The sequence below is a fragment of the Vulpes vulpes genome, chromosome 6, assembly GCF_048418805.1.
Source record: "Vulpes vulpes isolate BD-2025 chromosome 6, VulVul3, whole genome shotgun sequence".
In the NCBI taxonomy this organism is placed as follows: domain Eukaryota; kingdom Metazoa; phylum Chordata; class Mammalia; order Carnivora; family Canidae; genus Vulpes; species Vulpes vulpes.
The window spans coordinates 65,106,312-65,121,204 of record NC_132785.1 but is presented as its reverse complement, the minus strand read 5'-3'; the positions used below and the strand labels follow the sequence as shown (position 1 = coordinate 65,121,204).

General features: G+C 45.9%; 1 protein-coding gene across 1 annotated transcript; it reads right to left on the bottom strand.

The window, feature by feature from the left end:
* Nucleotides 1–6,997: 6,997 nt before the first annotated feature.
* On the bottom strand, nucleotides 6,998–13,700 carry LOC112926455 (dehydrogenase/reductase SDR family member 2, mitochondrial-like). Its single transcript, XM_026007471.2, has 8 exons — nucleotides 13,561–13,700; nucleotides 11,826–12,003; nucleotides 10,832–10,933; nucleotides 9,565–9,635; nucleotides 8,746–8,797; nucleotides 7,864–7,998; nucleotides 7,456–7,511; nucleotides 6,998–7,124 (listed from the first exon to the last, which is right to left on the bottom strand). The coding sequence occupies exons 1-8, from the start codon at nucleotides 13,698–13,700 to the stop codon at nucleotides 7,013–7,015; spliced, it is 846 nt and encodes a 281-aa protein (XP_025863256.1). The 3' UTR covers nucleotides 6,998–7,012.
* Between the last annotated feature and the right edge of the window lie 1,193 nt (nucleotides 13,701–14,893).

The window sequence follows — 14,893 nt, the reverse complement described above, 5'->3', positions numbered from 1 at the left end:
GAGTCTGCTTAAGATTCGCTCTCTCTCCTTCTCCCCCTCCCCCAGCTTTTGTGCTCACAAATGCCTGTTCTCTCTCTCTCAAATAAATAAAATTTAAAAAAAGAAGAAGAAGATGTCTTTTGCCCCACTTGGAGAAAGGGTTAAAGAGAAATGAGTCTCAAGGTGAGGAGAACACTAGAAAGCAGCAGAAAACCAAGTGAGAAGTTAGGAGGGCCTAAATCAGGGCCATTACCATCATGACTCCATTCACCATGAAATTACCTGGGTGCTCCTGGAATCATGCGATGCCAACATAGTCCTGGACCAAACTAAGGCAAAAGCAGTAAGATACACAGCTACAGGTCTGAGAAATATTTGTGAAATATAATTGACAGAATTTGATGAAAGAGTAAAGAAGAGGAAGTGCCAGCAACAAAACTCAGATTTCTAACAAAGAAATATGGTACCAGTCACTCTGATTGGAACAAAAGAAGAAAAGGATATTTGGATGGATAAATGACAAGATTGGATTTGAGATTTTGAGGGTGTCTGAAGCAAGTTGAGAGGAGACCTCCAGTTGGCAGGGAATATATGAGTCTAGAAGTCAAGAGTCTAAAGATAAAGATCCTAAAGCTCCCAATGTGAATATTGTCACCCCGGGAGAAGTTGTCTTGCAAGGACAATAGGAAGGTCAAGAGCGTAACACTGGGAGCAAATCATTTTAGAGAAAAGCACTGGTCTAGAAAATAAATTAAGGATATACGGAGAAACAAGAGAGTAGGAACAACCACAAAAACAACAACAACAACAAAAAGCCAGTGTCTCTTAAAAGTCAGTGGAGGAGAATTTCAAGAAAAAAATCATAAATAGCATGGAACTCAATAAATAGATCCAGGAAGGTAAAAATTGAAAAGGGTCCATCAGATTTAGACCAGGAAGTCAATCAATGGTGAATGGCAAGGGCAGTTGCAGAGGAGTCCCAGGACCCAAGCCAGGTTGTGGTACGCGGAAGATCCGAAGGTCAGTTACCATATGAGGCAGGGCCTTTCTGTTGCAAGTATCAGAAACCCAACTCAAACTCACTTAACAAGAAAGGGATTTATTATATCAAGTGGTTAACCTTAAAAATAAAACTGCCAGTTATCTGACCAAAATGGGTTTACTTCAGGAATAGCAGAGAATTGCAACTCGGTACAGGTAAGCTATGGAAAAAACCATACGCAAGTCTGGAGAACAAGAGAGGAGCACTCTTTTACAGAAGAAAGGAGTTGGGAGGAGCTGTTATAAATCTGACTGTCTCCCTCTTGGCTTGGTGAAGCCATAGTCAAGGCAGAATCATCTGTACCTGGGATCAGACTGTAGCCCACAGGTGGGCCCTGACACTAGGAAGGATTATCTCAATCAGAGTTCAAGGACGAAGGTGTATGGGAAGGGCCCAAGGAATCTGGCTTCCTTTCATTTCTCTGCCTCTCAAGTATCCCAGTTTTGTCCCCTGTTGTGTCCCCCCTCCTTGCCTTTTATGCTAATTTTAGAACAAGGCAGAAAGTCTAGGTTTTGCAATTCTGCAAGAAGCATGAGTAACTGAACCTCAGCAATCTTGCCATGGGCAGGAGGGTCTCTGTTAGCAAAGCTGTGTATTATCTTCTTTCTGCTTTTAGCCAGGTCAGCTTGGGTCAAAGTTTGTGTCTATTTTGTAACACGTTTCTAAAAGTAGCAAGAAATAGCTGAGGGGATTCAGGGGTAGGCCGCCCCAAAATGTGCATATTGATTATTTTGAATTAAAGTTTACATAAGAAACAGTCAATACAAGATGGACACTCTGACCGTCCTTTGCCTCCCTAACACAGAAAAGAAATCTCCCATGTGAAATGTACCCTCTCTGTGCCAGGAGGAAAGGGGACATCCTTATCACCAGACACAGGGAATTTGGAGCTGAGAGGCTATGTACACAAATCTTATTACTTCCTCTCTAATTTACCCCAAGCTCCAACTTCTCTGTCTTGTTCATTCTTCACAAATTTATCCTTTCCTTGTCAAAACATAACATAAAAGCTGCCTGCTTTGGTCACTTCTTTGGGTTTCATATCTTTGGGGCCCTGTCGGTATGAAATTATATTTGTTTTTCTCCTGTTAATCTCTTTTTTTTTTTTTTTTTTTGTTACCAAGAGTATCTCAGCCAAAAACCTAGATGGGTAGAGGGAAATTTATTTTTCCTCCTCTACACAGCCAAGATTTTCTAACATCCTGGTCCGCAGTGAGGAAGAGTTTAACCAGCTACATCACTATCATATAACAAGGAAAGACAGCTTCTTACTCAGCCAATTTCACATTTTGGAGTCTCTGCCCTTTTAAATCTTGATTTGACTCAAAGGTCCTTCTTTCTGTCTTATTTTTAGAAACATGGACTAACTTACAGTGCAATGAAATGTAGAATTTAATTGGGGTTTAAAATTTAAAACCTTTTTCAAGGCTACCAGACAATGATGAACTTTGTAGCTAGATTGACTTGTAATCAAGTATGTTCGATGGGGCTAAGGGCTAAAGGGAAAAATGAAGGCAGGAAAAAGAATATAGTAGAGGGTAGACCTGGATGAAGGAAGGTTGCAAATCATGCCGGTATCTGGGAAAAGAGTATTGCAAGGAGAGGGAACAGCGAGAGCAATAGTGCTAATGCTGGAGCAAACCTGTCCTGCTCCCAAAGCGGCAGAGAGGGCAACGGGGTTGAAGTGAAGTGAGCAAGGGGAGACTGGCAGGATACACACAATGAAGAATTTCCTTATATGAGAGCTCTTCACTTTTACCAATATTTTGATTTTACAAATAATTTTGCACTTGACATTTCATAAACTATTTCTCTAGTATAGACTCCTGTGAGTGGAAATCCTGGATTAAATGGATTGAACTTCCTGATTCATAATACCAAATCGATTTCCTGGAAAGTTGTAGGGATTCCATTTCCACCAAAAATGTGTGAATGTACTCATCTTATCCCTCCTCACCATTAAGTATTGTCCTTTTAAAATCTTTGTTAATTTGATGAGCAATACGGTAATGCATTGTTGCTTTTGTTTATAGTTCCTTAATTACTAATTAAGTTGAATTTTTTTCATATGGCTGTTGGCCAGTTAGATGTCCTTGTTATGCGCTGTTTTTCATCAATTTTGCACTCTTCCTACTTAGAAACTACTTTTCTCATTAATTTGCACACTTTCTCTGTGAAGCTGAGTGCCTCCAATCGGACTGCCATAACAAAGTTCCATAGACTGAGTCACTTAAAAACAACAGAAGTTAACTTCTCGCATTTCTGGAGGGCACAAGTCAGAGACCACGTGCCAGCATGATCAGATTCTGGTGAGAACCTCCTTTGGGGTCGCAGACTTTGACTTCTCACTGTGCCCTCACAGGATGGAAAAAGAACAAGCTAGCTCTTTAGCCTTCTTAGACGGCACTCATCCCATCATGGGTCTCTACCGTTAGGACCTCGTTACCTCCAAAAGGCTCCACTTCCAAATATTACCACACTGTGGAGTTGATCTCTGCATGACTCTTGGGGAAATTCGAACATTCAGTCCCTAACACTTATTAAATCTCATGTGTTAGTTTTGCCTGATCCCCCAAAATAATATGAAGGCAATTCAAGGTCATGAGTATTCTGCTTGTTGTCACTGCTCCGTCACCACAGTGGGAGCCTGCACGCAAGCACCATACAGGCACATAGAACAGGAGTTAGACTCTACATCTTATCTCTGCCTTCTGAGGCCAACAAAATATCCATCCTGTCTCCTTCCTCCAGCTGCCCTTGCTGCCACCCAGGTTCCTTCCTACTGCAACTTCCACTTTGTCTGTTGTTCAGCTCATTAATCCATATTTTACAGCGGTCTTCCTCATTAAAATGTGGATTTTCTTTTTCTACCTGAGGGTCTTGTTTCTATGGTGATACAAGAGGCAGTCTGTGCAGAGGTGTGGCAACTGCAAGCTTTCACTTACTTTGAGAGGTAGTTAAAGCTGATTGAGGTAAAGGGTCAGTGGGGATCCTGCAAATGCCTGGGAGAGGTCAAAACTTTGCAGCAAAGTCAGTAGAGAAGCATAAAGAACTCCTTTCTTGTCGTTGTAATGACCTCACATAGGTATGAAACTTTCACACCCATCTAACATTAATTTTATATATTTGATGATATTTTTCATGTATTGCCTTAGACATTTGGTCTGAGGTAACTTTTTAAACAACTCACACAACTTTTTTAAACCACTTTGTCAAACAAAGAGGGTATTATATGGCAGCCACAGAATGATAAAGGATTACTGGGAGCTTTCTCTTTATAAATGAAAGAGGATTTAAACAATTTTTCATGTGAAAGGTAAACAAATAATAGAAAGAGAGAAATTCGGCAGCATCATTTATAAAAATGATTCTACCCCAAAGTCTAATCCTCTCCTTTTTATTTACCCCTGCATACAATAAAACAGTGTTAAAGTGTAATTTTCAAAAAAAATAATACCATGACCCCCATACAAAAATAAAATGAGCAGGTATCAACAACATATTTGACTCATTAATCAATGAGTGATTAATTGATGAGATGTTAAGATGTGAAGACTAATTCAAAGAACATTTGAGAAGCTAGGTTTTTTTTGGGAATATTAGAATGAGATTTTGGGGTTAGACACAAAACTGTTTAATGTCCAACAAGCAATAAACCATAACCTTTGGGATTGTCCGTTCTTCTTCTTCCTCTTTTTTTTTTTTTAGCTTTTCTTTATTTATTCAGAAGAGACACACAGAAAGAGGCAGAAACATAGAGAAAGGGAGAAACAGACTTCTTGTGGGGAGCCCAATATGGGACTGGATCCCAGGACCCTGGGATCACAACCTGAGCCAACCACTGAGCAACCCAGGTGTCCTAAGGGATCATCTGTTCTAACAGACAAAATCTTTGCATCTCTAATGGACAAAAACCTACACATTAACCTTTGCTCAGAGATAACAAAGTCGAGCCCAATACACACTGAAAATATTTTGCCAGCTCTTCTGCCAAACTTTAACTGATTTTTCTGACATGGAATGAAAATAGCTTTGTAAGGGAAGGGATAGTACGGGTAGCTCTGGAAATGAGGAAGCCAAGAAGGCAGTAAAAAGTTCTGGGAGCCCACAGACTCTTCCTCCTGACTGAGCAAGAGTGGTGACTGCCAGCAGCTCCCCACACCAGAGGTGAGCTGATACTTCCTGAACTGGCCTCACCACCTGCCCTCTCCCCAAAAGGAGAAGCCATCCTTCCTCTCCCCAGACACCAGGAAGGAAATAATTGCATGGAATGCCAGCTCCAAGCAGGAAGCCCATAACCCCCTGCAGAGTCTCAAACACAAAATAACATGAAAAGGACCTGTCATGGGTGCAGAAGTGTTTTGAGATCTGTGGAGCCAGATGTGGTAGATCAAGTGCTCTGGCTTAAATTTGCCACTGGAGATGCTAAAGAGACACAGAAGAGACTAACTGGCAGCTCAAAGACCCCAAGAGGGTGGGAAGAGAAGCTCAACTTAGAGCAAAAGTAGGAGCCATCTTGGGTTAGAGGGGAATGGGGGAGGACACCCTTCACTATGGGGAGGGCCTGAGGAAAGTTGAGAACTTCTCACCAATTCATAAGCAGCAGGAAGGATGAGAAGTTGGAGTTCCCAGATTATTGTTTCTGCCTCCTCTATGAAGGTGGAGGGTGGGGTGGTATGGAAGGGGATATAAGAAGATTGACGTTAGGGGCTAAACTGTGTCCCATCCTTCAAATTCCTATGGTGAAGTCCTAAACCTTAGCATCTCAGAGTGTGAGCATATTTGGAGATAGAATCTTTTAAAAGAAAATTAAGGTTAATTGTGGTCTTCGGGGGGTAGGCCCTAGCCAATATGATTGGTGTCTTTATAAGGAGAGATTAGAATACAGACAGGCACTGAGGAACGACAACGTGAAGAAGAGGAAGAGGTGGGCATGTGCAAGGTAAGGAGAGAGGCCTCAGAAGAAATCAACCCTGCTGACATCTTGATCTCAGACTTCTAACTTCCAGAACTAGGAAGGAAAAAACAAAAAACAAAAAAAACAAAAAAAAACTGCTGTTTCAAAACACGTTAAAGGGAAAAGGAGATGTTCCCAAGTGAGACCATGTAAGAAGATTGCCAGATGATATTAAAAGGCAAAGTCATATTGGAAGGTGAGGCATCAGAGAAAGAAAAATCTTGTCTAATCCAGAAATGAGCATGTTTCATCTATTTACGGGGCTCCCTAAAGTGACCTCTAGTAGATGGATGAGCTTCAGTCTGAAACATGAGCAGGAGAATCACTGAGCCAGAATGGAAGATGGCAGTGAATTCATTCAACAAATATTTATTGAGCATTTTTATATGCAAAGTGCTCATGGCTATGAATACTCATATGAACTCATGGCTACGACAGACAAGGTGTTTGGTCTTATGGAATCTACATTTGAATGAATAAAGCATATAATAAATAAGTAAACAAGTAAAAACAATAAGGTCAGAGTTAGAAATGCTATGAAGAAAACAGAGCAGATAATGTCATAGAAAGTGACTTGGGTGGGAACGATATTACATAGGGTAGTCAAGGGAAGGTATCTCAGAGAAGGTTCTATTTGATCCGAGACCTGAAAGATAAAAATAAACAAACAAACAGAAACAAAGGGGTGATAGAAAGTATCCTGCTCAGTTTTCAACTTCATTGGGAAGGGTGGAAGGAAGGACGAGGAGGTAAAGTCTTGGGGGTGATAAGGGAAGGGACTAATCTTGGGGATGAGGCTTCCAGGTCAAAGGAACCACTCATATATCACTACCAAACAAGGGTGAGCCCAGATTGGGAGTGTCCAAACATGTTTATTTCCAAATGAGAAATTTCAGAGTCCTGACTTTCCTTCTCATTTCCTGAACAAGTTTCCCTGTATGATTCTGTACCCTAAGGCTCCCCTACCTCCATATTCTCCACCAACCCCCAGTTTCACACCAAGGACCATGGCTCCACTCTCTTAACAGTCTGTTTCACAGTTTAGGAGAGTAGCCAGCTACTACGATGTTCTCCCCAGTGATGTAGCTGGCATCTGAAGAGCACAAGAAAGACACAATTCCCGCACATTCTTCAGGCTCCCCAAACCTGAGAGGAAAAGAGCAGAACTGAGGTCACAGCCCATCCAGTGTTAAGCTCCGACTTCAGGTTCTGCTGGACCAGAGGGGGCCCGGTATTGAGCCTACAGACCAATACCTCACAAAACTCTAGTCAAATCAGGTTCTGGGGAAGGTCAAGGTGGGCTCAGCAGGAACATGCCCACCCTCCATCCCCTAGCCCCAGGCTACTCTCAGACTTTAGCAAGGGAGATCAGCCAGCAGACTGGAAAATCAGGCTCTGTCTCTTCTTGAAATTGAACTTTCCTTCAGAGTAGCCACGGACCATTAAAGCCCCAATCCATAGATGTCATTCTACCTACCGCTGCAATCCATAGATGTCATTAAAGTCAGGTAGCAAGTATGGCAATGTTTTCTCCTGAGAAAAGATTTCAGAGTCAGTGTTAGGCAAAAGGACTGTTGCGGGGGTAGGGCAGGGGTGGTGGGAAGGGCACCATGGCAGATCGATGCCTCTGTGGGAGGATGACCATGTTCAGGAGAGAAGAGTGGGGCAGAGCTTTGGTTTGCTCCCTACTGAGAATAGAGACCCCATTCTGCAGGAAAGTGAGAGGCTGCTGGTGCCAAAGTCTGCAGGGCAGAGCTTCTGAATTGGGCCTGGACTGAGATTACAATCCAAGTATGAAGCTGTCTGTGGGCACCAAGAGCTTGGCCAGGGAAGGGACAAATGAGAACCACGGGACAGGTTGGGGAGCAAAGACTGTGATCCTCACCACTTGCATAAAGTCAGTCTTGATTATTCCTGGCACCAAGCAGTTCACTCGGATGCCTTTTGGGGCCAGCTCTATAGCCAGAGACTTACAGAGACCCAACAGTGCCGTTTTGCTGGTGTTGTAGACTCCCAGCTTCTGAAAAGCAAAAGTAAATAGACAAAGGTATTGGAATTGGCAGGAGAGAATGTCACCTGAACAGCCAGAGCTGTGACTCTAGGTCTCACACTGAGATGAAACACCAGACTTTAGGCCCCAACTAAAATCCCTTCCGCTGCCTTTCCCCAACTACAATCATTTTTTTAAATTTTTTGTTTTATTTATGATAGTCACACACACACACACACACACACACAGAGAGAGAGAGAGAGGCAGAGACACAGGCAGAGGGAGAAGCAGGCTCCATGCACCGGGAGCCCGACGTGGGATTCGATCCACGAATCGCGCCCTGGGCCAAAGGCAGGCGCCAAACCGCTGCGCCACCCAGGGATCCCTACAATCATTTTTAAGAGGTGAATTTCTGAGCTAGAGGACCTTGTCCAGGATTAGAGAAATGCCAGGGAGTCACTGCCATGTGTGTCCAAGTTTGAAACAGAGAAAGCCACCCTGGACTTTTAAACATTCAGCCAGGAAACTGGAATGGGGACATCCCAGGACTCAGAACTTGCTTTCCCATGAACTGCGCATACCCTGGGCAAATGGCTTAACATCCTTGGCTTTCAGAGATGTTATGGCAAAGTGAGATTATAATCCCAAATTTGTAGTAATCAAGTTAATTGCAACTCCCATCAATGGCCAGTTCTTCTACACGCCACTGTAGAGTCTCACAGGAAATAAGACTCCACTGCCCCTCACCCAGCCCCATGCCGAGGATTTTATACTCACTGGTATTGGTACATAGGCCACCATAGATGAGACCAGAACCACGGAGCCTGCCCTGTAAGGAGAAAGGCAGATGGGATGGGATAGCAGGTGAGTCCAACTAAGAGCCCAGATGAGCCCCAGGAAATTGTACTTTCACGGTAAGAGGAAAGCAGCTCAAGATTCATGATAAGGTCAGAGAATATCTGGAACACTGAGGAGAAGCTAGTGGACACTAAGGTCAATGACAGGGTCAGTGCTAGCCAGTCACCACAGCCAGGGTCACAGCCAAGAGGCAGCACTCCTGGAGAACAAAGCCCCAGTAATGCATGCTCTCAAGCCACAGCCCCTCTGAGGTCAGTGTGCAGCCAAGCAGTCCCAGCCTGGCCTGCCCAGGACACGGAAGAGCAAGGCTCTGCAGCAAATGCCACAGTGCCTCTAATGAGAAGGGAAACTAATGAGATGGCTCCTAGAGGAGGGCTGGAGTTAAGGGGTCAGAGCTAGGGCTCCACGTTGCTGCCTTCTGGACCCTTCTTCCCTGGAGTTGCCACTAAAAGAAACAAAGTCTGCATTCTCTGAGATCAAAAGAACAAGAGCTCGTGAAAGGTCTTCTGAAAAGCTGGTTCTTCTCCCTCCCCACCAAATGTTTCTCTTATTCACAACTGTCACATCCCATGGGGAAGAGGGTAGGTGTGGAAATAGAGAATATTTTCCAAAAGACACACATCTCACTTCTCTTGCTGCCACACTGCACTTCCTGGGCCCCTACCCAAGTACTTTCTGTGGGATAGAGGACACCAGTGGACGAAGACCCCAGTGCCCACTAGCCCCTCCCTGCCTCACCCTCTGTTTTCCATGTGGGGCAGCAGCTGGCTCAGCAAGAGGGCCGGGGACTTCACATTCACGTCCAGGACCTGAAATCAGAGAAAATACAGAGGCAAAGGAGAAGGAGAGATGAGGTCTGTCCAGGGCCCATTCTCACTGGTCACTTGGAGACCTGTGGCCAGAGCAGGACCCAGGGTACTCCCCATAGACTCAGAGCTTGAGTCCTGCTCTTTAACAGAGTGTGAGGGACAGGGTCCTTCAGGAGAAAAAAAATCTTAGGTTTCTGTCCTGCCTCGGTCACTGGGAAACCACCAATAAGTTGTGGTTGGGGAGACCCTCCCACTGCGGGCCCCCACACCCGCTCTCCCCAGTTAACATCACCTCCAGAGAGAAGGCTGGAGAAAAGAGAAGAGGAGAAGTCATGATGACTTGTTTTTAGTGACTGCCTTAACGGAGGTGAGGATGAGAGAGAGGGAATCCACACTGAGCACTCAGTCTGTGTCAGGAAATGTTCACAACCAGGATTTTTTTTTTTTAATTGGAAAAGCCGGAGTATGACTGAGAAGGGGGAACTGGAAATTGTATCCAGAAGGCCAGGGAATGTGAGAACTAAAAAAAGGAAGTGGGGCAGTGTCTGCAAGGATGAATAGCAGACATTATTCAGAGGATGATTCCAATAGGAGGGAACGGCTCACCCTGACCATGGACTCATCTCTACCAGCAGAGTCAGGTGAGGGGGTGGGTCAGGACTGGGCCAGCTCCTCTCACAAGGGCCTTCAGGACAGCAGGGGCAGGTGGCCAGGGCAACAGGAGTCCCTAGAATGTTTGGCGGATTCCAGCTGGGATGGCAAGTCTGGATGCGGTCCCTCCTCTTAGCTGTCCCTCCTCTCAGCTGGACAGGTGAGGCATGGGACAGCCAGACTGATGGGATCAGAGTGGGTGCCAGTGAGTCCAGACTGGGACAGCCTCAGAATCCCTCACCATGGACAGATCAGAAATCATTTCTGGCATCTCAGGACTTTGTAGCAGTGACCAGCACAAGGAGAGTCAACAGAGGGGGGCTGCTGGTGCCTGGCATAGGCGGGGCATGGTAGTGCCTATTGAGCTTACTGATGGGTGGTTGGACCCAGGTGAGCTCATCTTCCACCCATCAGAGTCAATAGTGACAGGAATATGAGGGACCTTAGGTACTGTGTATGTGTGTGCATGCATCCACGCACATGTGTGTGCAAAATGGTGGACAGAGAACCATGCAGGATGTGTAAGATCCTACTCCAGTCCTCACCTTGTCCCACACCTGCTCACTGGCCCCCAGAGTGCTCCCCACCAAAGGGTTGACCCCTGCCACGCACACCAGAAAGTCGACGCCCCCATAATGCTCCAGGGCCTGTGAAGGAAACAACAGAATGTGGGGTGAAGAAATGGAATAAAGGGTTCTTTAGAAGCCTCTGTCCTTCCCCCACCAAACTGATGACACAGAGCAAACTAAGTAACCACTTCCTGGCTGAAGCCATTCTGGGGCAGGGTCGGACCTCAGGGATCAGAGGTTGAGTGAAATATTTGTTTCTCACCTTCCTGGAAGCATCTAATTTCTGCCCCCGCAAGATGTCTGGTTGGTAGCTGGCCACCTCCCCCACCCCACCCCCCCAGTCCAGATCTTCACTCACAGTGGTTACTGCCTCTAATCTGTCCCTTCTTTCATATCTTAGATTTCTAATCAATTCCTCCTCCCTTCTCCCTCCACTCTGGAAACTCTCCTCCTTTGGTCACACAGACAAGAGCCCATTCACAAGTACCTGTGCATTTCACAGTACTTCATATTTACCTCACAGCTCACCCCTTCCAGGACTGTCTCAATGAACTGGTCTTAATCCAGATTGCGACTCTAGTAGGCTCCTCAATCTAATACCTGGAGTGCACTGGCTCTGCACTGCTCAAACTCTAACAGGTACACTCACCTGAGGTCTGGTTAAATGTGGATTTCAATTCAGCAGCTCTGAGGAGATGGGAGATTCTGGATCCCCAGCAAGCTCCCAGGACATGCCCCACCACTGATCATCAGATCACCCTTTGACAGCAAGCTTCTAGTCTAGACCATGTGAATTCCCTCCTGCCAGGAGCATCTCTTCTCAGCCATTCTGGTTGTCCCTTTGTTTTATCCCTTGAGCAGGACCCTATCCTATGTGTTGTTGGCCTAGACACCAATGCTAGAGACCTCAACCGCCTTCTACCAGGGCTGAATCTGCTTGTCCCCATCTGCCTTCCACCCTGCCCCTCACCGTGGCCACCAGCCGCTCCCGGTCCTCGGCCTTCCCCACGTGGCACACGGTGCCGGTCACACTCAGCCCCTCGCCCTGCAGCGCTGCCACCGCCCGGTCCACGTTGTGCTGCTTCCGGCTGCTGACCACCACGTGCGCCCCGTCCTGGGCCAGGCGCTGGGCGATAGCGAAGCCGATCCTGTGGGCAGAGATGGCTACGGTGGCTTCATCCCCTCCCCATCCTCCTCCTGGGAGCCTGATCACAAGACACAAATTGAGTTCCACAGTATGGCCCAAGAGTGGCCTCCAAATCTTTCCAAGCAGGGATGGAGAACTATTGAATCTGACTACATATCCTGCCTTCACCAAGGCTACCTCATTTAATTCTCACTAGGTATGATAATCATATTTTATAGGTGAGTAAATTTTCATATTAATCTTGTTAAAGGGAGGTTTTCAAAAGAACATTTGTGGGGATCCCTGGGTGGCTCAGCGATTTAGCCTAGGGCGAGATCCTGGAGACCCAGGATCCAGTCCCACGTCTGGCTCCCTGCATGGAGCTTGCTTCTCCCTCCTCCTGTGTCTCTGCCTCTCTCTCTCTCTCTCTCTCTCTATGTATGTCTATCATAAATAAATAAATAAATAAATAAATAAATAAATAAATAAATCTTAAAAAAAAAATTGCAAACATGCTGGGCACCCAGCCTCAATTGTAGAGAATCTTCAGCTGCCCTGTGTTTTCTCCCTTGGTTCTAGCCAGAGACCTCTGGTAGGAATTATTTTCTCTAAGCCCAACAGCTTTCTTCTGTTCTGCAGTGGAAAAACTTTCATGCTGAAAAAGATTTCTGTCCCCTCTGCAGCTCTTTTACCTGAAGAGGTCTGAAGCTGCCCTGGTAGGGGCTGGCTGAGCCCAGTAATAAAAGGGTAGAAGGCATATTTCTCCTGTTTCGCATAAACTCTCTGGGCAGCTTGGCATTTTAGAGGTATTCGTTTGTTATGACAGCTGGGTGCTAGGGGCACGTACAGAGATTTAAAACATCACGGGGGTCTGGGAAAACCTGGAATGGTTAAGCACTTCTAAAATTGCATAGTCCAAACTGATGATGGTGTAGACCATGAATGGTCAGAAGGAAGATGGTGCCCCTGCAGCATTCAACACCAGAAGCCTCCCTCCCTCCTTCCTGCGGTAGTGCCTCATTACAGATTGAGGGTCCTTATGGCAGCTAGATGATGAGTAGAATTGGAAGGACACTGGAAGAAATGTGATGAAAGGAGAGGTACATCTATAAAAGGTCTCTAAGTTGGTTGAGATGTTGCCCTGCCCATTGCCCTAGTGCTGGTAGGCATTTGCAGCCAATGAACCCCTGAGTCTGAGAGACAAGTAGGTCTTGGGCTTCTCCTTGGTATACCAAGACCCTAAAAGACCACAGTGATGTGCCTATGAAGAACAGGGATAGAGGGCTGTCCCGATGATAAAAAGTTAAATGTCTTCAGGTTACCCAGCAAGTAAGTGACAGAGACTAGATCCCCAACACTACTCTGACTCAGAAACAGCTAGTTTTCTATCCATATCATTTTTGGAACTCAGAAACCAGATGTTTTAGGGAGAGTTGCTGAGATTTGGAGTTAATTATAAATGTGAGAGCTGTGAGGGGGTCAGGCAAGTTGTATGAGAACGGCATTGACTGCAGAGCCTGACGTGGGATGGAGATGTTGACGTGTTATGATAGGTCAGCGAGAATTCTCATTCACTTACCCCTTTGTGGATCCAGTGATCACAGCCACTTTCTCAGCCAGGGTATAGCTCCTGTCTGTCCTATTGCTGCTCATTTTTGCGGAGAGAGGGACCAAGGAGCGCTGAAGACCCCTCAAGGTCCATGACACAGCTCGGAGCATGGCAGAGCCCATACTGAGAAGGAACCTGAGAAGACAATCTCATCATGAAATACCTAGGGATCTGTGTCTCCATGCATCCTTCAAACTTCCCAGGGAAGTACAGAGCTGCTCATGCCTTTCCACGACCTGTTCCGTGAAGGGCTTCCTCATCGTAGTGAACCACACTACCACAGCAGACGTGGGCAGCTGCAGTGCTGGGCTCCAGGTAGGTGCCTAAGTGATACTTGCTGGACAACTCCACACCCCCAAACAAGGAATATCACTGCACTCTTCCTGGAGCCACCTTTGTACTTCTCCCCACACATCCATTCTTTCACAAAGATACTACTTTGAACTTTCTCAACTTTCCCCAGCCTGCTGCAACCACCTGACCTGCCCAGTTGGTCAGTAACATGGTGACTAGAGACCTAGATGACCTTGTCATCTCCCCAAGCTGCCACAACCCCGTCTTCTCTCAGCTCCCCACTGAAGCAACAGCCTTAGCCCCCACATCAGAGATACCAAACTTGTCAGCATTTGACAGGCAAGTTGTTTCTCTTCATCACAAATGACTCTCATCCAACTGGAGATAAAAGTCCAACCACTCTCTTCTGGTACTAAAACTTTTGTGGAGTCTCTATGCTCACCACCCCCTCCATACTGTTCTAGTCCACCTGCCCAAAGATCCCATGCTACCTGTGCCATTGCAACTGGATCAGTAAGACCTCATTTCTGCAACACCTTTCTCTCAACCCACATCTCTCACCTCCTTCTGGGGAGATCAAGGAACAATTGTCTTAGGTTGACCCTGGAGATGGCCCTGGGAAACAATGTTAGGAGAGTGGAGGTAGAGGTAGAAGGGAAGATCATCCATAGGAGGTGCATTATCAAATGAGTTACCTCTATGGGGATCTGAAGGTCAATCCTGCTGACGAACTCTGTTCAGAGTTATCCTACCCAAAAGGAAAGGGCATTGGGGATTTAGGGTACAAACCATTCCAATTTCCCAGGACTGCAGGTTTTAGCACTGAAAGACCATGTTCCATGAAACTGCTCAGTCCTAAGCAAATCAGGACATTCAGTTAATCTCATGAGAGTGTATTTCCAACTCCCGTCTGCTACTGAGGACTGCTACTGAGCAGTATTAATTCCAAAGCATTGTCAACCTGTCCCACCTGTGCTCAGAAGCCTTCAGGAAAAGTCCTAGCTGCTTG

What these genes read in the sequence shown, in the direction of transcription:
- LOC112926455 (XM_026007471.2), bottom strand. Translation starts at nt 13,700, where the DNA reads ATGCTCCGAGCTGTGTCATGGACCTTGAGGGGTCTTCAGCGCTCCTTG. An exon ending in GTGAGCAGGTGTGGGACAAG is followed by an intron (nt 9,636 to 10,831) that starts GTGAGGACTGGA and finishes CTCTGATTTCAG; the next exon opens with GTCCTGGACGTGAATGTGAA. An exon ending in TGGCCTATGTACCAATACCA is followed by an intron (nt 7,999 to 8,745) that starts GTGAGTATAAAA and finishes TTTGCTTTTCAG; the next exon opens with AAGCTGGGAGTCTACAACAC.